At 31.7% G+C, this 24,184-nt stretch overlaps 1 protein-coding gene across 3 annotated transcripts in view; it reads right to left on the bottom strand.

The window, feature by feature from the left end:
* LOC132746061 (rabphilin-3A-like) overlaps nt 1–24,184 on the bottom strand; it is a 64,166-nt gene that overhangs the window by 23,428 nt on the left and 16,554 nt on the right. For all 3 annotated transcript variants that reach the window (XM_060735122.1, XM_060735120.1, XM_060735121.1), the window contains exons 6-8: nt 8,770–8,962; nt 3,940–4,032; nt 2,033–2,209 (exon numbers count right to left, since the gene is read on the bottom strand). In XM_060735122.1, the coding sequence (XP_060591105.1) occupies nt 2,033–2,209; nt 3,940–4,032; nt 8,770–8,962 (463 nt within the window). The remainder of the gene's footprint in view (nt 1–2,032; nt 2,210–3,939; nt 4,033–8,769; nt 8,963–24,184) is intronic.

A 24,184-nucleotide genomic window follows, 5' to 3' on the forward strand; every position in this document is an offset into this window, starting at 1 on the left:
AAATTATCAAATTTTGGTTCAGTAACCCAAAACAATAATTTTATATAGCTCGAGACTGGAATATACTGCATATTAGCTACAGCAATTATCACTTAATGGTTTTTGTTGCATAGCAACTGATGCATTTTTACATGGTTACTGTTGCATAGCAACCATTGCATTCATAACCTGGCTATTGTTACTCTGCAACTGTTTGTTTTGTTTGGATTACAGTGCATTAACACAATTTAGATCATATGGCGCAAAAACATTGCAACTGTTATAATTCATTTCCTGTTTACTGTAACATAGCAACCATTACATTCATGGTTATTGTTGCATAGCAACTGTTACATTTTAATATAACCTGGCAATTGTATCTTACATGTAATTCTTCACAATTTTAAGATTAGTGTCCCCAAGCAATGTTTCAGCTAAATTATAACATTTGAATGCCAGAAATACTCTCTTTTGTATTAAGAAAATCAACAGAGGTTAGAACAAGAGGTTTTTTTATGGTGATTATCTAGCTAATGTGTACAACTTGAAAGGTCTTTTATGGCAAAGGTTTTGATTAAAAGTATATTAAGATCAAGCAAGAATGGAGCAGAGAAAATTGAATTGATATTTTAACAATCAATCTGAAAATCATATAACCAGACATGTGTAATATAAGCATAAGATTCAGTACATATGATAACATATATGTTGTGTATTGACTGTTGTAACTGGAGACATATATGTGTTTTACAAATGTTAGAAGTTGATTTTGTGTATTACCACAAGGGCTTAATACTAAAATCAGTTTTATCTTTTCATTATTTGTAATACCACGAGCTTACAATCCCATCCCCAGGTGACAATGTGCTATGGATTTGTTTAGTCTCTGGAAACTGTCAGTTATAAAATTTGTGGGTTACCAAGCAACCATCAATATAGAGTCTGGTCAGCTGGCATGGACATGCAGGCTTGCCTGGCTCTAAACTGGTGGCAAAAGATATCTCCATTCTGGTTCCAGGTTAAGTGCAAAAAAGGTCAAATATTCTCCATTTTTTTCAAAACCAGTAAAAACTTTTAATTAAATTATTTCCAAAATCAAGAAATAGTTGGCTCTAGCAAAAACTTGTTTTGTTTGTTTCATATATATAGTTCTTGATAATTTAATAATTAAGTGATGATTCAAAGTTTTGGGAAATTGGAAGGGTTGCATGCATAAATAGACAATGATTGGGCACAAAATGATTCTCAAGGGTACAAAAACTTTAAACTATAACAACCAATTATGAATGGCCTATTAAATGAGCCGCATCACGACAAAACCAACATAGTGCGTTTGCGACCAGCATGAATCCAGACCAGCCTGCGCATCTGCACAGTCTGATCAGAATCCATGCTGTTTGCTTTCATTTCTCTACTTGTAATAGGGTTGGTAAGCGAACAGCATGGATCCTGATCAGACTGCGTGGATGTGCATGCTGGTCTCGATCCATGCTGGTCGCAAATGCACTTTGTTTGTTTTGTCTTGACGCGGCTCAAATTTTGTTTCCTGGAACACTAAGAAAAAATCTCATTACTCTTCGCGGAATATGGAAACAGCACAAATATTATAAAACAATAATTATCAAAAGGTTTTTTTTTTAAGTCCCTAAAACATAACAGAAAATGCAGTGAATTGTATAATATGATTAATCTCTGCTAAGCAATATTTAAAAAAAATGTTAACCTACTATGTGTCAACATTCTAACGCCAGTAGCTTTAGTCCTTGTTAAATTAACTCCTTTCAATACTACATTTTAATTTCTTTTTACAAGAGTTATCAATAATTCATAAAGAAAAATAATGAAAAAATTGCCAATTATGTTATACAAATTAGCATAATGACATAAGAGTATAAACTACATAAGAAAATATAAATCTATACATATCAAACATTGGCAAATGCAAGAGTAACTTCCCCTTTACCAAAGCTATAAAACACTAGAAATCCACTTCACCTCTACCAAAATACAGTATACATATGAAAAAGATATTCACTGTCCTACATCAACCTACCTCCTATACTGTCATTGTCTGTTTCATCATGGAAATCATCACCACGACTACTTTCAGTGGCACTCAGCTGACTGTGACCATATCTATCACTAGAAATGCTCGTTTTACTCTCTCTCACATGACTAGAATAAATCTGGCCACTCTGACTGCTTGTCATACTCATAGCATCACTCTCGGCTGAAAGTCAATATCATGATTATAGATTCAACATACTTAATCATGTTTTGGTTATAGATTCAACATACTAAATCATGTGTTGGTTATAGATTCTGCATACTAAATTATGTTTTGGTTACAGTTTCAACATACTAAATCATGTTTTGGTTACAGATTCAACATACTTAATCATGTTTTGGTTACAGATTCAACATACTCAATCATGCTTTGTTTACTAAATCATGTTTTGGTTACAGTTTCATCATACTAAATCATGTTTTGGTTATAAATTCATCATACTAAATCATGTGTTGGTTACTAAATCATGTTTTGGTTATAGATTTAATATACTAAATCATGTTTTGAAATACAAAACAAATTTTCTTTTTATTTTACTATTTAACTGGAAAAAACACAGAAAGCACAGTGTATTTTACTGTTTTTTTAAGGAGCAGATGCTAAATGATGTCAGAAGTTAACAGGCTGTGCAAAAAAAATGGGAACAAAATTAAACTAAGCTTATAGTCATCATTGCAATGTAATTTTCGATATAAATTCAGTGAAGTTAAATGATAAATATTTAAGATGAGAAATATGCCATAAAAATCTGTAACACAGCAATTTATTTTTTCATGTAAAGTTATGTTATTATAAAGATTTATAATAATGCACACCAACAAAACGTTTGGTCAATCTATATCATTCACAGAGTAAATGATATGAAAAGTCATGTTTATATTCATTTCTCTGTACATTTATCATTCTGATACTTCTGTCACTTATGTCCCTGATGGTACATAGAAAAGGTCATATACATACAACTGTTAAATATATAATGTATAGGATACCACAGTTTCACAAACAGGAAATACAATTCAAAAACAGGATTTGTATGTATATATAACTGATTTAGAATTAAACATATCTGTCATGTTCTCATGGTTAGTTTTAAATTTCTATTTCCCATTCTCATGGTATAGTTAATAAGTTTTACATTCTGATCTCATGGTGTAGTTTAGAAATATACTCTCATTTTCATGGTTTAGTAAATGAATTTATATCCTGTTCTCATAGTCAAGTTTATAAAATATATTTCCCATTCTCATGGTTAAATTAGTAAATATATTAAATATCTGTTCTCATGGTTGAGTTAAATCCTGTTCTCTTAGTTCAGTTTAATAAAGACATCCCATGTACATATACGTGTTCATCCTGTTCTTAATGGTTACTTTGTAAAAACTTTATAACATGATTGTCATGGTTTATACATATACATATCCTATTATCATGGTCATTTTAAAATCAAATATCGAGTTATCATGGTTCATATATATATCCTATTATCATGGTCATTTTAAAATCAAATATCGAGTTATCATGGTTCACATATATATATATCCTATTATCATGGTCATTTTAAAATCAAATATCGAGTTATCATGGTTCACATATATATATATCCTATCATCATGGTCATTTTAAAATCAAATATCGAGTTATCATGGTTCATATATATATCCTATTATCATGGTCATTTTAAAATCAAATATCGAGTTATCATGGTTCATATATATATATCCTATTATCATGGTCATTTTAAAATCAAATATCGTATTGCCATGGTCATTTTAAAGCAAATATAATGTTATTATGGCTTATAAATATGTATCTTATTATCATGGTTACTTAAAATCAAATATCATGTTATCATTGTCATTTACAATCAAATATCATGTTATCATGGTTTATACCTGATCCTCTTCTACCCTTTCTCTTGCCAATGCTCACATCATCTTCAGAGCTGCTTTCTGACTCGTGGTCACTACTCTCACCATAGCTTGTACCTGCAACATCATCAACCAATTAGTGAATATAATTATCTAATTATAATGCCAAACAATCTGTACATCATAATTCAATTAAAATCATAAATCACTATCTGCGACTTACTATTATTATCAGACCTTACTATGTGAATAAAATGTATCTTAAATGGACTTGTCGACAAAGACACAAATGAACTGGTTCATCATAGTCTGAAGTGTTTGCTATTCAGTCAGTACTTAAATTGAAATTTTTTCTAAATATCATGAATGATTTTGTCCAGATTTAAAGGTTGAGAAGTCAATTTGAGATATTAAGCATGGCAATGGCTAATTTAGGAAGGAAAGTTACTGCAATACAAAAATCAAAGCACAGAAGGCGCTGAATTTGTTTGGGTCTCAGAATGTCAGAAAGGTGAAGGTTGTGAGATTATAGACCAATTTGTTTTTGTATAGTGCCACCAATGCTTTTCAGTGTTTTAACTGTAGTAAATTGGCTATAAGACTAATTGCAACACTGATTAAGTCAATTCAATGTTTATCTGACTTAAATTTTTCTTAAAAAAATGAGTTGCCTCAACGGGGATTTTAACTCGAGACCTCTCGATTCATAAGCGAGCGTGCAAACCCCTCGGCCACGGTGAAATTATAAGTTAACGACCTGAAGAAAACCATATTATTCTAAATTAGGGTTTGTAACTCTTATTATTTCGACGCTAAACACAGATGTAAATTATCATGGAGCTTACTGTAAGCATGTATATCTATAAAGAATGAAACAATATTAGAAATCTTCGACCATTCGGGAACTACTTTGCTTGAAAATTAATGCGCCTGTCATTTGACAATCTTTACGCATTGATCTCCCCTGAATTTTTCGGCGTTAGTGTACATATAAAGGGAAGTAACCGCTTCAAAAAAGTGGACTACTTTAGGCATTTGCAATTAACAGCATTAGGCTCTGAAAGAGCAAGGTTCACTAAGCACCAAAAATGGCCCCATCTTAGATATTGATAAAAACCTAAAGGTGTATAGTACAATGTGTTACATTTTCAAAATAGACATTTATTAGGCATTTCTGGTTACTATGACGACATAATGACGTCATAATTAGAGCACCTGCTTAATTCAATTAAATCACAAATTTGACGACAATTTTCATACAAGACTAATAAATTTGTGTGTTTGACTTAATTAAACTCATAAAGATAGCAATATATTTCTTATATATTGTAAACAAAATTAAAGTTTAGTTAAAATTAGACTAGTGTGTCACAAAACTAATATAAAAGATAAATGGGGCTCGTTTCGGATATTCCAAATTCGGATATTTAGAAATAAAAAATGTGCATGCATATTATTTTTCGCCTAACTAAATGTATTTATTTTTTACTTTTATAAATACTGTAAGTTTGTTCATTTTTTAATAATAAATGTCTAATTTGCTTGTTATATTCATCTACTTCTTACATTACGCTTAAAATAAGGGTGTATAGAATCAATCGCAATTTTAACGGCCTTTTTAGTCAGTCTTTAGACAAGGACGTTGAACATAATAATAATAATGATGATAATTATTATTATCATTATTATCATTATTATTATTATTATATTATAATAACACAAAACAGATAGGTATTTCTGTCTAACCTAACTAAACTTACACTGAGTAACTATATACATGTAAGCAAATAGTATAATGTAAATACTAGGAGTTGTTGACTTATTCCGATGTATAGTGTAAAAAGTCCGCCTAAATTAAGTAAATTTATAGATATAAAAGTACGTTAGAATTTTTTTGTCAAGTAAAAATAATGTTTGACTGTATGCTCTTTCGGAGTATACGTAATATTTGATACTGAACTGCAAATTCGATACTATTTTCTTTTATGAATTATGATACAGCCAAATCCAGGAAACGATTGTGTGTTTTTTATAATTATGGAAATCAGACATTTTTATTACAATAATGTAATGATCCATGACGATATGAGAACTGAGAAAAAACAAGAGCTGTCACAGAACGTGACAAATGCCCCTGAAGGATTCTAGTTCTAAAGCAACTATTACAGTCATGTTAAGTGTGGTTGGTAAAAATTGACAAAGTTTGAACCCCAGCAGTGAACTAATAAGTTATACAAAGAAACCTAGGTCTTGTTCACAACACATTGTCCATCTATGGTGACTTTATATTTTTAAATAAAATTGAAAACTTTCATGTATATACGGAAGTTACAGAGCGGACACAACAACCACCATTTATATGTATATAACATAAAATATGAAAAAGTTTAAACCCAGAAGTGACCTTAAACTAAGGCGTAGGAACACGGGTCTTAAGGGCAACACATCATACATGTATGATAATTTCATATGTGAAATAAAAACTATAATCCTTTCATGCATATTATTCTCAGAGCAGACACGACCATATCTGCCTATTTTTTTTTATTAATATCAAAATTAACAAAGTTTGAACCCCCACAATTACCTGGACCTAAGTCATAGAAACCAGTCTTGTTCGCGACACACCATACATCTATGGTTATTTCATATATGAAAGAAAAATTAAAATCCTTTCATGCATACTGAATCAGAGCGGACATGACCACCACTGCCTATATGTATAAAGCCTGAATGACTGACGGAATGACAGACTGACAGACGGACGGTTCGATTTTAATATGCCATCCTTCGAGGGCATAAAACATTTATTAACATGTATTCATAATTTATGTGACATAAAACAACTCTAAGTAAAGATTTGGTTTATATCATTCCAATATGCCCTTACATCTACATAATGAGTGTAAATTAAACACTTAACATAAGGAAGCCTACAATCAAAAATTTAATTTAGCATTGCCTCTTTTACTGTTACTTTTAACGATTCTCTTTCACACTGTATTGAATGGCTTTCAATTTCAAAATACCGCTACATGATCAGCAAGATTATCAGCCCATTTTCTCACTCCTGACTGAGTCTCACAACTTCTCATGGTGTCCATATGCGAGATGGATGATATGTAACGGTGGAGACATCGGAACACATTCAAACTACGTGTGCACCAGCCATAAGAAAGGCAGTTATACACATCAATGCTGTCATTCGTGTAGATAATCCAATTCATGTAGTTATTGCTGCTTACATGTATGCTCTGCAATTTCGTGCACAAAATAAAAGGATCCTTTTGAATTGTGAAAAAGGACAAGTCAAGACTTTCTGTCTATTTATTCTTGGAAACAGCTAGAGCTTAATAACATGCTTTTTTCTCATCCTGGGAAAGTGTAATGAAGACATTTCGTCCGTTGACTCCTAACATACTTCCTGCTTTGGCAATTTCTTGTGAATATTTTTTAATGAGAATAATACTAAATTAATAAGATTTGAAACTTCTTGTTGAATTTTTAAGCAAAATTAAATGTCTAACAAAATCTTTAATACCTTAATAACTATGAAATAGCACTGACTTTTAAAATGCTTAAAAATCTGAAGGAATAAATACATTAATGAAATAACATATTATTTACTGAAAAAGCACTATCTATTTTATGAATTATAAAAAAGGAAATGAAAAAAAAGTTCGTGTTCAAGGTTTGAACTCAAATCTCCTGGGCGAGAGGCTCCCATGCTACCACTAAGCTACATTAACAAGTAGTTTTACATATACATCAATGCAGACGATGTGGAATTATAGAGTTTAAATACTCAACATACAGTATCTTTAAATTGTTTTGAGACTTGCGATAATTTTATTTTCACAAAGTAAATTGAATTCTTCTTATCTACCTTTTTTAAAAAGACATAAAAACTCTTTTAATCACTGGTGTGTTAAAAACGACCACAGTTGTATGTTGTTGTTGTTGTTTTTTTTGGTGAGGGCGAAAGAACCGGACCCAGATCAAGTATTCAGCAATAAAATAGCTTGAACAGCATAACTTCTTTCAATGAATCAATAAAATTACATAACAACACCTTGCTAATTCTAAGAATGAAATATTTAGGGCATAAGTAGAATTTCAGCATTTATTTATAAGCGTTTACATATAATTCTTTTAACCTGCCAGAGTTTTGTTTACAACTGTTACAGTGGAAACCGTCGAACTCGTACCAAAACATAATCGTTCTAATTTTAGTGAAAGTGCCTTTAATTTACTAGAAATGATTTTCCCGCAAACATTTATTAAAATATATGTTATGAATCATATTTCAACAACTTAGAATAAAAATTAATAATGTTGAGTGCAATATAGATCTACATGCTCCATTGTTTGCATTTACTGAAATTAATGCCAGAAAATGACGTTTAGATATTAGATAAAAATCTTAGTTTGGAATAGAGCACAGGCAAGCCCCAACTTTATATTGATATAGTTGAAGCCTTTGATACATTACAACACAATGGTGTAATGATTTTGTTGGGGCTGGACTGTGCTGATACTTTAATTTTCGTTTAAAACACCAAAAATACGTGAATTTTCCTAATTTTGCTGGAAATAGGGGTATTTCCATAGAAAATAAATCATACTAAATGTAAACATATGTCTATAAATTCATAACTTTTTAACAGTTTAAGGATTGAACTTATAAATAAAACCTAAAGACAAGAACTTTTCATCAAATCATTTTTTGCCAAAATCTTGGGCAAAAATCCATGGTTAGTGAACCTAGCTCTTTCGCTACCATTATTTTTTGGTCTGACGACCCAAACAAATAACAAACAAAAGAGACAAAAATTAGTTATTCAAAGCACTAACCTTGACTTCCCCTGCCTCTGCTCCAGTTGTTATATGTTCTAGGTGCGCTAGCAGGGTGACCCTTTTGCGAGCCCCTATATTCAAGCTTCCCTTTATGATTCGCCGCGCCATGTTTAGGTGTTTCAGCTTTCTTCTCAGGAATCACATACTTTGGCAGCCCCTTGAAAAACCAAGCTCCAGATCTTTTCCAAACCTGAAATTAGACAATTAGGTATTTCAGTTTAACCCTTAACCTGTGAGAACTGGAAAGTGATAAGATTTTTCCACTAGTGTAAAGCAAGGCCAGCCTGCACATCTGTGCAGTCAAACTTTATATTTTTATCTTGATATCCCCAAAATTGATAATTGATAGGTGTAAAATTGAGACTGAACAGATCCATTTAAGAAATTTCAGCATGTTATGGGTTAAGAGGCTGTGAAAGGCAACAGTGTAAGATTCACATCACATTACCATTGTTAACTTGTAGAAGGTCATGAATGTTAATATTGATCATGCAGCTTTCGGAATAATGCCCCTTGTTGATCATTATAAGCAAGCATTAGAAGTTACATATTGATACCATTAAAATTGTTTGAGTGAATTGGCTACACAATTTTTGCACAATGATCATGCAGCCACCATAACATCTTGACTCTTTCTTTGAAACAAACACACTAATAAACAAGTAATTAGTAAGTACGACTTCATTTAATGCAGCTAGCACATTCAGTTACCTGATCTTGTGATTTTAACACTACCATATTCTAACAACATACTAACATTTCCATGAACTGTTGAAAATAACAGGGAGAAAAAGATACAGTATTATAGATTCTGAGACTCAAATAGAGATGGTTTATGCAGACATAATTCCAGAAATAGCCCTTTTTCTTTCCCATGTGTAGTAATTAATGTCAAATAAAATGATGGAGAGCAAAGCAATTTAATTTATAACAAAAGTTTAACATCTGCATCCTTCCTAGTGACAGACTAGAGGTGAAACTAGAAGCAGTATGTCAATATGAACACTTGAAAAATATATAATTCTTAGACTCTGACTGGCTTGTAACTAACAAATTGTCAGAATATATTTGTTTGTAAATGGCAACGTTTCAGAATCTATTTGTTTGTAATAATATTACATTTGATGAAGATCTATAGGCCAATTACTTACTTGTGTGCAAAATTTCAAATCGTTGCCTTAATCTGTTTTTCCAGGAAAATTATTCTTATTGTACAAAATGACCCAAAATTGAACACTTTTCACACTAATCAGGTTAATTTAAGAAAAGTGCATAATATAATACAATCAGAGTATATTTTGTGTTACATCTTTCTATTCTATTTTAAATGCCCCAGATACGCAGGAAATTCAAATTTTATTATTTTCTAGCGAAGTTCCTTTAAGAGCTTTAACTAATTAAAGCACATGTTATACATAATATTATGTCATAATTTAAGTTTTTTTGTTTGTTTTTTTGAAGATTGTAGAGGTTTATAGACAGGTTAAGTAAGTTCAAGTACTGACTTAGGTATTGTGTATCTATTACCTAGCTACAGCTCTCATCCTAAATTCAGTAGTAATTTTAATCTCTAATTTCCTTGGGATCTGAATTTCAAGCGGTTAAATGTTGTCAATCCAATGCTTTCTCCTATGTACAAAAAAGTTCTTATACATGTATTTACTATTAATTTACTAGCTTAAATTGTATTATTAGTATGAAACATATTAAATACTTCTGCATTAAGCTTTAATAGATTTTTCTATAGCAACAAGAAATTACAAGGTGCTGAGACATGCTTTATTTGCTGAATTCTATGGCAATATTTTTCTATTAACAAGTTTAGAAATACTGCAGTAGACAGTAAAATGAGGCAAACAATATTTGGAATTCCCAAAGCAGATTTAACAAATTGACTTTTTTCCCCACCATGGTGACATGATTCAAAATAACATGTCTTGTCCACATTTACTCTACTCTTCTCTATGCTGGATAGTATGATAAAAGCAAAGCAGAAATGGTGGAATAATTCTGCAAAAGTGCATGACTGAATAACCTGCCCTAAATAATAAACAAATATTCCATTGTTGAAATGACTACATGTATATGAGAAAATTATTCAGAAAAAGCAGAACAGGAAAATAATAAACGGCAAAAATTATGCCCTTTAGAAATGCATTTCAATTTAATGATTGTTAACAAGTATGCTTGGCTTACAATAAATAATTATCTGTTGTAATTTTTGAGAAATTAACCATAACAAAAAGATTATCAAACAAAATGTAAGTAGAAAAAGGGTCATTAACTTGGCATTTTTATTTATTTATTTTTTTGGCAAAAAGGTATAATTAAAGGCTTTGCAATTAATACTCCTGAAAACTTAAACTTCACAAAATATCCTGGATAAGCGAATTTCTTGAACAAAAAAAATTATATTAAAGAACTGGCATTTCTCCTCCAGTAAAATTGATAGATTTTTAATGCACAGAATGATAAAGAATTCTCTATGGAGTAATTTACTTAGTTAGAGCCTCATTTATGAAGACAATTTTATGTAAATATCTTATCTGAATTGATGAATTACATTTAACTCTTCATTAGACATTCAAAGAAAGAACCAATGATAAAAATACGGCTATTTCCTGCTATTATGCATCTCTAGTAAAAATCTTAAGAATATGACTTTTGTGACAAATATTGCTCATTAACTAATATGTTGACAACTTAACAGTTTTAGCTACACAGCAACTAGAAATATTTCCATATGACACAGATGCCCCCTGACATTAAACCAGTGTTTTGTCACTCTATATAATTATAATGGACAGCCTGACAGTAACGACTGCCTGACAGATGGACACTTTTTTATTGTACTTTGATGTTGAAATAATGTAATAATATACAGTATTGTATTAAAAGATGTTGACAAAACAAGAAAGTCGCCACCAATATGCTATAGTCAGGTTTTCATCCTCACAAAATAATGATCTTGAAAAATAAACACTTTCATGGAAATATTTTTGTTTATTGAGGTTTAAAATATAATGTCTCGATCAGCAGCTGTATGCCCTTAAATTTATTTATTTCAATTTAATGCACAGCAAAACTATTTGTTCATTATCTTTCAGTGGTGCTGGTTTTGGCCACAGAATTGCACAATTTCCTGTGTTACTTTCACACAATTCTGCATTACTTGATATACGCTGACAGTGGAAATTTTTAAACAACTGCATCATTATAATACAAAAGCTCTTCTTTTTTCTCCAAAAGTGGATTTAAAAAAGGATCATATTTTTCTCCACTTAATACAATTTGATATGTCTTTTAGAAAAAATAATTAAAGACAAACTTCCATATAAGAACACATTAAAATTACAATGTCTAGACTAGGTTATACAATCAGCCAAAAAAAGGCCATTATTGTTTTAAAGATAGAAATCAAGTCTAATTTATTATGCTTCTAGTCACACAGATTTCTCATACAAAATCCAAGTCTTTCAGAGGCTTGACATCAGTAGGGAGGAAATAAGACATAAATACAAGACAAAATCAAGCATTTATGACCAATATTTAGAGATGATAGAACTGAAACAGACACAAGGTTGCAATATAAAAAGCCTTGAGTTAACCATCAGTTTTCAAGTCACCAATCTCTAGAAGGTTTTGCCTGTTGAAGTATTGTCAGAGACAGATTCATTGTCACTGGTATTTTTTTTTTTTTTTTAATTAAATTAAATTAAATTTTTTCTGGACAAATACTGCAGTATATTCAATGCTCTACTGTTCAAAACCTAGAAACCAGCACTCACTACTGTTATCACGATAACATAGCAAATCCATCATCCCTGAGTTAGACTCAAGCCCATGGTGCTGGGATCCAGCTGCAAATAGTAAATATATTGTAACCATTCCTTAACAGTTAAAGTTTAATTTCAATACATTTTAGGGCGTTCTTCTGAAATAGCAACTCTGTAACTTTTCAAATTCAACTGAACTAAAGAATAATGCTATGAAAAAGTTGACAACTTGTACTTGGAATGAATAAACACCCAGCCAATAAGCACTACATTTTCCTGGATTAAATAAAGTTATATTACATTCGGGTCTATCTATTTAGTCTGGCTACTAACAACATAAAAGCTGGAATGGCATAAAAAAGAATTCAATTCATTATGTCTGAGAGTTTAATCTACTGAGCCCTCCTGACAAGAAATGGTTGATAAATTTTGTTACTTGTGTCTGCGACTGTGAAATTACTGGGAGACAATTACTGTGACAAGATCAATTTAAAGTATCACATACAAAATATTTACCAGCTCAGTTATAATGTCCTGGAACATTATGTACAAGTTAATTGTAATCGTGACCACCATCCCTAAGGGAGTGTGAATGATGTGGGGAAATTAGAAATTATCTTTAACCTGTCCTAGTGCATTGCCTTGACAATATGGCTGTTTTGCACTACAATAGCAAGGATATTTTCGATTCCCTCTGTATAATTAAGGCATTTAACTCAGACTGTATACAATGTAACTGTCTCTAATTTTGTCCAATTCCACATACCTATATAATACCTAAATAATCATTTTGTATATCTTATAACAATAATATTTACATGTCTGTACATGCATACCAAAATCATATCCAAATCTCCTGCAAATAAAATATGATATTTTGGTAAAATGTCTCTATCTATTTGGTTTAACAATATATTAATTTTGTGCACTCAAAACTATTTCATCAGGCCAGACATGAATTGGTACTGTTGGCTGAGCTCAAACTTTGCTTTGAATTATGTAACTTAAAAAACTTTGGGTAACAAACAAAATTACAGAGTGAATTGATACGATGTGTAAGCGGCTGGAAAGCTCAGTCTGTAGAGCCGCAGTACAGTATTCCGAGGGTCCCGGGTTTGAGTTCCGGTCAGGCTGCACATTTTTCTCACCCTGTGACAAATTGTAAATCATATTTGTCCACTTTCAGTGTAAAATATTGAACAACCACTGTTTATAAATCTTTCTAAATGTTTTTTTTCCTATTTTTCTTGATCATCATAAATTATGTTGCCTTGACTTAAACATTAAAGACCCTGTAACACATTATTTTTATGGTTTTATATATACAAATTATGATGCTCAAATTAAGATTTATCGATATTGTAAGTTTCAAAAAACATTATTTATAAAGATATTACCGAATTTAATATTTCATGTAAATAAAGGGAGGTAATTAGAATTTAGTTTTCTATAAATTCTAAGTCAATTTTTCCAATAAGAAATGAATGCATATAATTTAATGATTACCTTAAATATGTACAAATACTTGCAATACATATTTTACATATTCTTCCATGTTTGAAAATTGACAAATTTGCATAATTACATACACTGGAGCCGCGATATAGCGCTGTTCGGTATAGCGCTAATCTCAGTAGAACGCTCATATGCCTTGGCTCCAAAAAAGAAATTCGTATTTTTCGCCAATTATATTTTTTTTTCATGTATATCAATACCGCACCTTATCCACTATAACGCTTGTTCAATGTGTCAGTCGAGTGCAATAAACAGTCATAATTACGTCACTCATGATAAGAAGGTGTGAAGTCATACACAGGTAAGCGTTAATCCGCTCTTTTGTTCATTTTGAACTGTTGATCAGTCAGGTATCAAACTGTTAGCTAAGACATGCAAACACCCACGAGTTAAGTAAATCACCCAAGCGTACAATTAATTTTAAAACGCATGCACTTTCGATCTATCTGCAAAAAAGTTGTTGAGGATGACTGATTTTTTCACAAGAGACAGCAGGAAAGACGATTAATTTAGTCCCATCCACTAGGTATCAATTTTCATGACCACACATAACTCACGCTAACACCGCTGTTTTACTGGAAATTTACAAACATTCATTCATGGTTTATATTTTTAATTCGTAAATTTCATGTTTATATTGAAGATATTCAGTAATGCTTTACAAAATAATAAATAATAATATATTAAAAAGCTTGGACTGATATCCATTGGAAGGTAAGTAAACAATCATTTCCACTAACAAGCGTTCTATGTTTCGGCGATGGGTGGGGTAATACGATATTTTCGCTATAATTACAAAATGAGCGTTATAAAAAGTTACTCATTACAACGCTGTCTTGAGATCATGGACCCCAACATGAGTGCTATATCGCGGCTCCAGTGTACACATATAATTCAATGAAGAGTGGTATGCAATCTCAATTACAAAACATACAGGATCTTTAACTCTTTTCTGCAAAAAAAACCCAAAAAACCAATAACTACACAACCTGAACAAAATGATAGCAATGCCATTATTCACACCAAATATGAGCACAATTCTGGCTAACCTTTAATCCTATTATCAGAGGAGATGGCTATTTTATATATTTTATACCCTTCCACATACTGCAATAAATTATTTCTAGACAACTAAATTTGTGTTAGAGCAACTATACTAATCAGTTTTGTCTAACCACTTACAGCCATAATGTTACAATCATCAAACAGAATTTCAGTCTGGTACTTTGCTCTCCTGAACTAAAATCATATCAAACCCTTTGAATTTAAGCCGATATAATGACTTCCTGAAACTATTGTATATGTAACATGTGATATTCAGATTTTGAATGTTAATTTTCATGCAGCTATTATATATGTGAATATAACGTATTGTAGATGATGTACTTTTTCCAAGTCTTAGTAAAATTTCTGCTACTAAAAATATGCTTTGCATCAGTATTGTCAGTCAGGACTTTCAGCTTGTACATGCATCTAACCAGGCAGTCTTTCAAATATGGCTGCTTTAATTGGATATTGTTCTATTTATAAATAAAATCCAAGGAGCATCCTAAGTGATGCTCCCCAGTGACCCATGAATACTCATTACATATACTCTTCATTCATGATGAATGTAGTTCAGTGAAATCAGTACGCCGTAGGGTCTGTCACAATGCCGAGGAAGGCTTACAATGATTACGCTTACGCTCAATACAAAGATTTCTAAATTCAAAGCTCACTGCACATGTCTATAATACAGTGAAAGCAGTAAGGATTAAGGCATAAACAACATGGCTGTGTTACACTGACTTAATGACCATAATTATTAGGCAACGTATACTGTAAAATCATTATTATTCGTGGGGCACGAATTTTCGTGGTTTTCGTGGGTAGGTCAATCCACGAATTTAAGATCCGACGAACTTTTATCCCAACAAATACTTCTTACCCTGTCTCTGTTCTATATATCACAAACATGCGTCGGCTCTTTTCCGGCCTATATTTCGTGAAATGGATGTAAGTACAGACAGATAACCAGGTTAGTGACATATTAAATCCGTTTGCAATATTTAAGAAACTTGAAAGAAATTCGATTATATGTCCTGAATTTACTGTCAAAAAAGTCGCATATACATACTTGATCGTTGTAGTCTACTAAGACTTGATTGTGTTAACAAGAATACTTGACATAATCGAGTAAATATGGGAACCCAGGCAGTGCAATAATTAGCGCTAATAAAAATTGTCAGTTTGCTCTTATTAATTAAAAAAAAAAGACTTTGATATTAATGTCGTAAGTACACAAAACTATAAAAAAAATACGATCGCTAAAACAGATTTATTGTACTTTCCTTTGTCGTTTTTAAATGATCCAGTTTATATGAATTTTAATCGGTATTTGTGCGAATGCTATTCCGTAAACATCAAAGACGCCACCGACTTTTACAAGATCCACATATACTCGTGTTATTTACCGAGAATAATTTATATGCATGTAAATTTACACAGTCGCTGTGACGTTGCGTGTAGTTACTGTCAAATATGTTAAGACCAATTCAGGGTGTAAACTTTTAAACTCGCTGGTTAAAACGTGCCAGGTGTCGTATAAATTATGCGATGTTTACATCGGACCCTCATTAAGCATTAACTACACACACTCGGCGAATTACAGGGGCAGTGTGTCCAATGGAGGTGCATATCATGTCACATAAATGTGTTAATTGCAGTCAATTATCGGCAGTAACTGTGCTATATTAAAGTTATGCCCAGAGGCAAGGATTAAATTTATTGACAACCGCTGTGTGACAAGTAAAGATATGTACATGTTGTAAGTAAAAATGTTCGGCGATTAAGTTTAAGATTACTTTGCATTAGGTTACTGAATTTTTTTTTAACAAGAAAACTAAAATCCACGAATTTAAGAACCCACGAAAATGCCCGTTTTGATAAAACCACGAAATTTCATGCCCACGAATATAAGTGAATTCGCAGTAACACTGGTATCCTCAGAGCCTCCCATTACCAGGAGGTCATTATGACATCTTAAAAGTTCTATTCCAGAATCTAATCATTTAAAGTCCCCACTGCTAACAATAAAAGTAAATTACATCTAATAGATTTATACCTCTAATATCTGAGGCTATTACAGACAATTCTGAACATCTGATGTTCAGCTGAATCTTAAAGAATCATCAAGAAAATTTTCCATTTTCTACCCTTGACAGCCTAATCAAGATAGTCGATGCAATTCCATTACGATTATAATGCTTCATAAATAATGTAAGTACCAGTGAATAGTCTGATAAAGTGATAAAAATGCCTCATAAAAAAAAACTGTAACCACATGACATTTTGATATTAAAAATCAATCTTCTTTGACCATTTAGAGATTATGTGTCTGACTACTTTCTCCCATACAGCAGCCACCATTATTTTGCATGCATAATTTTATCTCTATTCCCTACCTTAAATAATGCCAACATTTTAAACAAAAGTCATTTCTGCAGGCAGTAATGTGACATGCACCTGCTCAGAAACATTCAAGGTAGAACTCAAATGTTTTCAATTTTGTCGCATTCACACTGTAACTAAAAAATTCGCTGGACAATAAGTGGTATTCAGATTTTGTTCTTGACTTTGATCACATCTATGGAGGAAACTGACTAGGTGCAATTTATATGTTTCAATGTTGGGCATTTTCCTCTTTGTGATTATATTTAATTACCCAGAGGCCAATTAGAAAGGATATGAGAAAAAAAATTTTAAGATCTAATAATGCTTTAAAAAAAAAAAAAATAATAATGTAATTGCAGCATAAATCTGTGAAAAATTGTAGAAATTCAAATTTCTCAAAATAATTCAATGACATGTTTGCATCATCGGGGCCATGCAAACATGTCATTGAATTATTCAGAAACAGCAATTCTGAAAGACATCCACTGGTAATTTTTGCTTTTATTTGCATTTCCGCTAAACTTTATTTCATCAATGAGATGAGCAAAAAAAAAACCCAAAACAATTTCCTGAGTTATCAATGTTCAAATAACTCAAATGCAAAATCCAATAGAATTTAATCTTCTGCACAAATTGTGCAAATTTCATTAGTAGGTTAACACGAGGAGTATCCAGAATTTTCCCAGCAATTGACACCATGTTTGTGAACTATATTCCCCTATAAATAGATAAGGAAACAACAAACAAACAAAAAAAATTGCCAAACCTTCTTCATCACAAAGTTTAACTTTGTGTTTGGGAGAGAGAGAAAAAAGAAATTTGAGCATGTTAACAAAATAATAAACTGCAGTAAGGAACTCCACAGAGGTCTACAAACCTGCACACCTCCATTGAGGTCAGTGCACTCAAGTTAATTGTGTAGACCTATATGAAATGAAAAATTCATCTGAAAAATATATTTCCATTCTCGTAATGTCTAAAATCTCAATGGAGTCCCTTTAAGGAAGAACAGTTTTACAGAAAGCCCACTGCTGAAACTATCTATTTCCTGGAAGTTTCAAGCAATTTCACACTTCAAACTACTGTAATAAAATCAATCAAGTTCTATTTATGTAAGCATAAAACAATATGGGTGAATTCAGTCAACAGTCCCAGTAGGGTTAAAGTGATCTTGTTAATGCTATTTTGTTGGTATTTGCATGATTTCAGCAACTTTTAAGGCAGAAATCATCCGAATTGAAAATCTGTTCAAATTCAATAAGAGACATACAAATCTATAACAAATATTCATGCAGAAGGGATAATAATGTCACATAGCCAAATTAAGTAACACTGTGCTTATAATGCTCTGACAAATTGAATTCAAAACAAACCATTTTAATCTTCATGAAGGCAAAATGAAGTTTTCTCTAAAGTTAAGTACATTTTAAGCATACTACATTTTAAGATCAATCAGGGAAACAATCTACAGCTTGCCTAACTGCTTTCGGTCAATGCCAGTTTAAGATGTCTTATAAAAGTCTGATGGGAATAAAAGCTAGATTGGGTAATCATTCATTCTTGAATTACCTGTCACAGTTAAGTGAGGTCCTGGTAGACTAGCTTTAACACTATGGCTCACTCCCACTTAAATCATGAATTTCTCACAAAGGTATAAATCCAAATATGCAAATTTCTCATGTCCTGACAAACACTTATATTCAAAGAGAATGGAGTCAAGCATGATGTTATGAGGATTTCTTTTGGACAGTTTATATGACCTGAGGAATGGAGGCAAGCATTTAGTCATGAGGATTTTTTGGGGGGAGGGAGAATTTACAGAGGGGGCAGGTTATATGACCAGGAATGGAGTCAAGCATTAAGATATTTAAGGCTTTTTTTAAAGGTTATATATGGCCAAGAATGGAGACAAGCATAAAGTTAAGAGGATTTTTGACAGGTTTAAAATTATTACTAGGAATTGAGACAAGCATTAAGTTATGACAATTTAGGTTATTGACTAGGAATTGAGGCAAGTATTAAGTAATGACATTTTAGGTTATTGACTAGGAATTGAGGCAAGCATTAAGTTATGACAATTTAGGTGATTGACTAGGAATTGAGGCAAGCATTAAGTAATGACATTTTAGGTTATTGACTAGGAATTGAGGCAAGCATTAAGTTATGAGGATTTATTTTTGGAAATGTTATATGACCAGGAATGTGCCATGAGAATTTTTGACAGGATATATGAACATGAAGTTATTAAAGCATTAAGTTATGAAGATTTTTTTTTGACAGGTTATATGACCATTCAGTCAGTAGATATTCTTAAATCATAAACATTATAAATTGTCCTTAAGAAAAGAGAAGGTTTTGTTAAATTTGAAAGTTACAAGTCCATTTAAGATATTCAGTGTGGTAATGGGTATTTAAGATGCTCATCAAGAATCCAATAATGCCAGCATATGACACAATCCCTACTAATATGAAACATAATCTAGTTTACCACTATAAATATATCAACCAAACAACTAGTCATACATTACATTTTTCTGATGATGCAGAGTCAATCATTCAACAGAAAATAAGAACATTTTCATGCCATTGTTTAAGTAATATTGCAATATAATTATCAAAATATTTGACATAATTTTATTCAACAGTCATTATGTGTTTGTTTTGTAGAATTTCAAGTCACAACCACACAGTAAAGGTCAAATTTGACTTTCCAGTTTTAGGAAGGAGAAATACTTCAGGAGCCTCCCATGCATTCACACAAGCAGGTACCAGAGTAGATTATGAGCAACCTTCAGTAAGCCTGCTGGATGAACATAAAAGAATCCAAAAGACATGATTTGAAACCAGCAGTGAGGGGCAAGTGAGGGCAAGTGAGGGGCAAGTGAGGGGCAAGTAATTTGAAGTCAGCAACCTCTAAACCACTTGGCCAAAGCGGCCTTACACTCTTAGTAGTTTCACCTACAAAATTTACCATAATTGTATAACAAACACTTTACAAAAGAGGTTAGAAACAAACTTCTTGCACCAAGTATAAAATGTTTGGAGCTTTGATGTATGCAAATTGCTAGCCATAATTGTGTAACCACAGGCAATGTGCAGATCCATTAAAAATCTATATCCCTAGTTGGTGGTGTCTGGATTTCTATATGTGATCTAAAACTGTTAATGGTTGTTTCACATGACATTCCACACCAATAAAACACTGCTCTGATTCTCTTTGTTATTTTATTCTATATCGACTACCACCAACTAAATTGCATACAAAAAAAGAGATGTTATTTTTTTATATGGTGTGATATTACTAGAGAAGTCAGCAGTGCCATTTGACTAACAGTGTCTGTTTTATCATAATCTAAGCAGTTCTTACTTGTTCCTATGATATTTATAAAATAAATACTGGACAAATATCACTTGTTAATTTGTACAGACAATTGATTTTGCCATCTCTGGGTAGCAGTTTTCATGGGAAATTCATACCTTATAGTTATATTTGACTTATCTGTAAGCAATTTTCAATGTGTTTGTTTATATAATTATCATACTTTTCCCTTTACATGACAAGAACATGTATCATGAAAAACCTTACAGATTCTAACATAATTATGAACCTCAGAATCAGTGTTTGAACCATGTAAAGTTTCGATAGAAATCATTACTGAATCTGATCTTGTCAATTTGACCATTTTTTTCCATTTCCGGAGTCAAAAAAATCCATATCAAATACATATCGTACCCAGTACAGCCTTGTTTTCATTTTCAAAGTCCAAAATATCTGTATCATTCAAATAACTTGTTTTCATTTTCAGAGTAATCTATATCAAATTCATAACATCATTCTTCAACAGGCTATCTCTTGATGCCTTTGTATTAACAATACATTTAGCTATAATGTAAAATAGGGAATACTGAGTCATATCATACTTTTTTCACTTGGAACTTAAGCTTCTTAATTTCTGTAATAGACTTGTCTAGCTTTCATATTTGGGACAGTTTTCAATTTAGGGTATATGAAGATAAACAATTAATATAGTCAGTCAACATTCAATGTAGAGACTGTAACACAGACAAGGCAGGGCTCAGACTGATCTTCACTAAGTGCCAAAGGCTGTTCACTATTGGTTTCCGCAGGTAAATTAGTGATTCTAGACATAATTAATTTAATGGCCAATACAAAACACAATGACACCTCTTTCCCCTAAATCCAGGGGATTATATAACAATTACATAAACATTATAAGGCTATATAAAAATTCAATTCCATGACAAAATAAGATCTACAAATTTTGCTACAACTATTAAAATGATGTTTTTGTTACAGTTTAAAGAGACAAAAGTTTTCAAGATGTATATTTTTCTTTCTTCTACGATTTTGAAAAGATAGATCTGTGAATCAATATGAAATGTCAAAATGTCAAAAACATGTTTGGAAAGAGATTGTGCCGATTTTCCCATGGGGAATACTTCTACAGATAGTGTTCAGAACTCTATTACAGTTTATGTCAATTATAAACATCACCGCTTATACCAATAAAAAACATACTAGTTTTTGAGATTTGTTTATGTCTTTGAATGAAGAGCCAATCATTGTGTTTCACATCAGAATTGAAAAAGCAGAAAGATAAATCCACATGTCAGAGACCACTTGGGACCACGTTCAATATGCATTTAAAATGGAAAATGTCTGGAGAAAAGCAAACAGATAATAATACTGATATTCTTTTTTCACATAATAACATGCAAACCACCATTTTATTCAAACTAGCCTGAGATAAAAAAAATTGATTCTCAAAATGCAGGAGCAGCCAAATCTATTATAAGTTACAAGACTTCCTTTTAAAAAGAGACCTATCCCCTGTCTCCTGACTGAAATTTACCATCTACAAAATAATGTAGGTAAAATGTTTATTAGTATTTATCATATATATTTGAAACAAGGATAGCAGAGACTCGTATAGAAACTGGTACAGAAACTGGTAATACAGTAGTATATACATTGTTTACACAAAATCAAAATTGTTGCATAAAATTATAGTCATCACCAGCAGATGTCAGCTAAAATAAGACAGAGGCTATGATATACTGCATAATGTTTTATTCAATATCAATATCAGACAATTGTAAAGATGATAACTTTCTTGCAAACAACAGAGTCAAGTGAATTCTACAATTTTCTTGCATTTGACAGGTTTCTGTCTTGACTGTTTGACATTTAGTTTACAGGATAAAGGATGAGACTTTCTACAACAAATGCTCACAATAATTTTATCCCAAACAGATTAATATCAGAAAAATAGTGTGCATAAAGATCTACCAGACAGTGCAATATTATCAGTTGTTTATGGATGATTACCTTCAGTTCTTGTTGATCTAATTTGCATGCAAACACCTTCAAAAGGAATTCATTTTCTATGTTCCAAATGTGGTCTTATAATGTAGACAAAAACGAATGGGTTTAAGATAGTGACCTACATAATCATGGTCCCAGAAGACAACTGTGTGAAGTTTCAAGTGAATATCTTCAACAGTTTATGAGATACAAAACTGTTTGCAACAATTTAAACCAGGTTCTATACCGGCACATGAGTAAGTAGAACCGACAAGCTAAACACTCTAGCTAAAGGTAAATTTGTTGGAAGACTATTTTGTTGAGTTGATCTTCTAGATGCTCTGATGGCAAGATCTGGCATTCCTCCTATAGTAAAGTTTGAATGTCACATTTCCACTTTTAAAAAATCATCCAAGTAATCAAATATGAAAACATGAGAGCTTCTAATCTAATAAACAGTTCTACGATGAGAATCAGCCCTTATGTACCAGTAAACCTATATAAGAAGCCCTAACAACTTCAAATATATCTTGGAAATTAACAGTTATTAATTATTAACACCATGTAATCAATTCCTTAACATATCTGATACAATCTTCAAATTAAGCAAATGTGATAAAACCTCTTTAATAAGAGCAGTGCTTGAGGACAGAACTTTAGAATAATCTATATTTATAGAAGAAATTCATTTTAATATTAGATTATCTAACCTTTACTGACTACAAGAATAGGTTACTTTAACCTTTACAGTGCTGAAAGAGTATTGAAGCACCAGCCTTTCTGATTTGTACGAGTGGCATAGCCCATTGAGTATAAATCAGTCTATATCCAAGTGTTTTGATGTTCTTTCTCTTTTGTAACACAGGCACAAATAAAAACACATTCCCTGTTGTCAAACAATATTAAACGCCAGAAAAACAAGAGCTGTCCGTAAGACAGCGCGCTCGACTTTTTTATTGCTTGCCAATAAAAAAAGTTTTTTGCAGTAAAAGGCAATACAAGAATCTCTGTATTTTTAAAGTGAACTAGTTGTTTGATACCCTTGAATATTACAGCAATGTTTATATGACATAATTTATGGTAAAGTGAACAAGTGGATAGGAATGAATTTTTTTAGATTTTTTAAGTTTTTTAGTGCTTGCCTATAATACAAAACATTGACAGTTAAGGGCCATAATTCAAATAAAATCTTTGACAGAATTACCTTCTCCTGGACATGTTTGGGAATCATGATTGTAAACAAGTATTCCAACTTTCAAATTAATATCTCAAACAGTTCAGTCAAAAATGGACTGGTACTAAAAACTTAACCAAGATTCTAAGTCGATAAAAGGCCTTAATTTTTAAAACAAATCCTTGACAG

Source organism: Ruditapes philippinarum, unplaced genomic scaffold (genome assembly GCF_026571515.1).
Source record: "Ruditapes philippinarum isolate M1 unplaced genomic scaffold, ASM2657151v2 ctg892_1_1_1_1, whole genome shotgun sequence".
Lineage (NCBI taxonomy): Eukaryota > Metazoa > Mollusca > Bivalvia > Venerida > Veneridae > Ruditapes > Ruditapes philippinarum.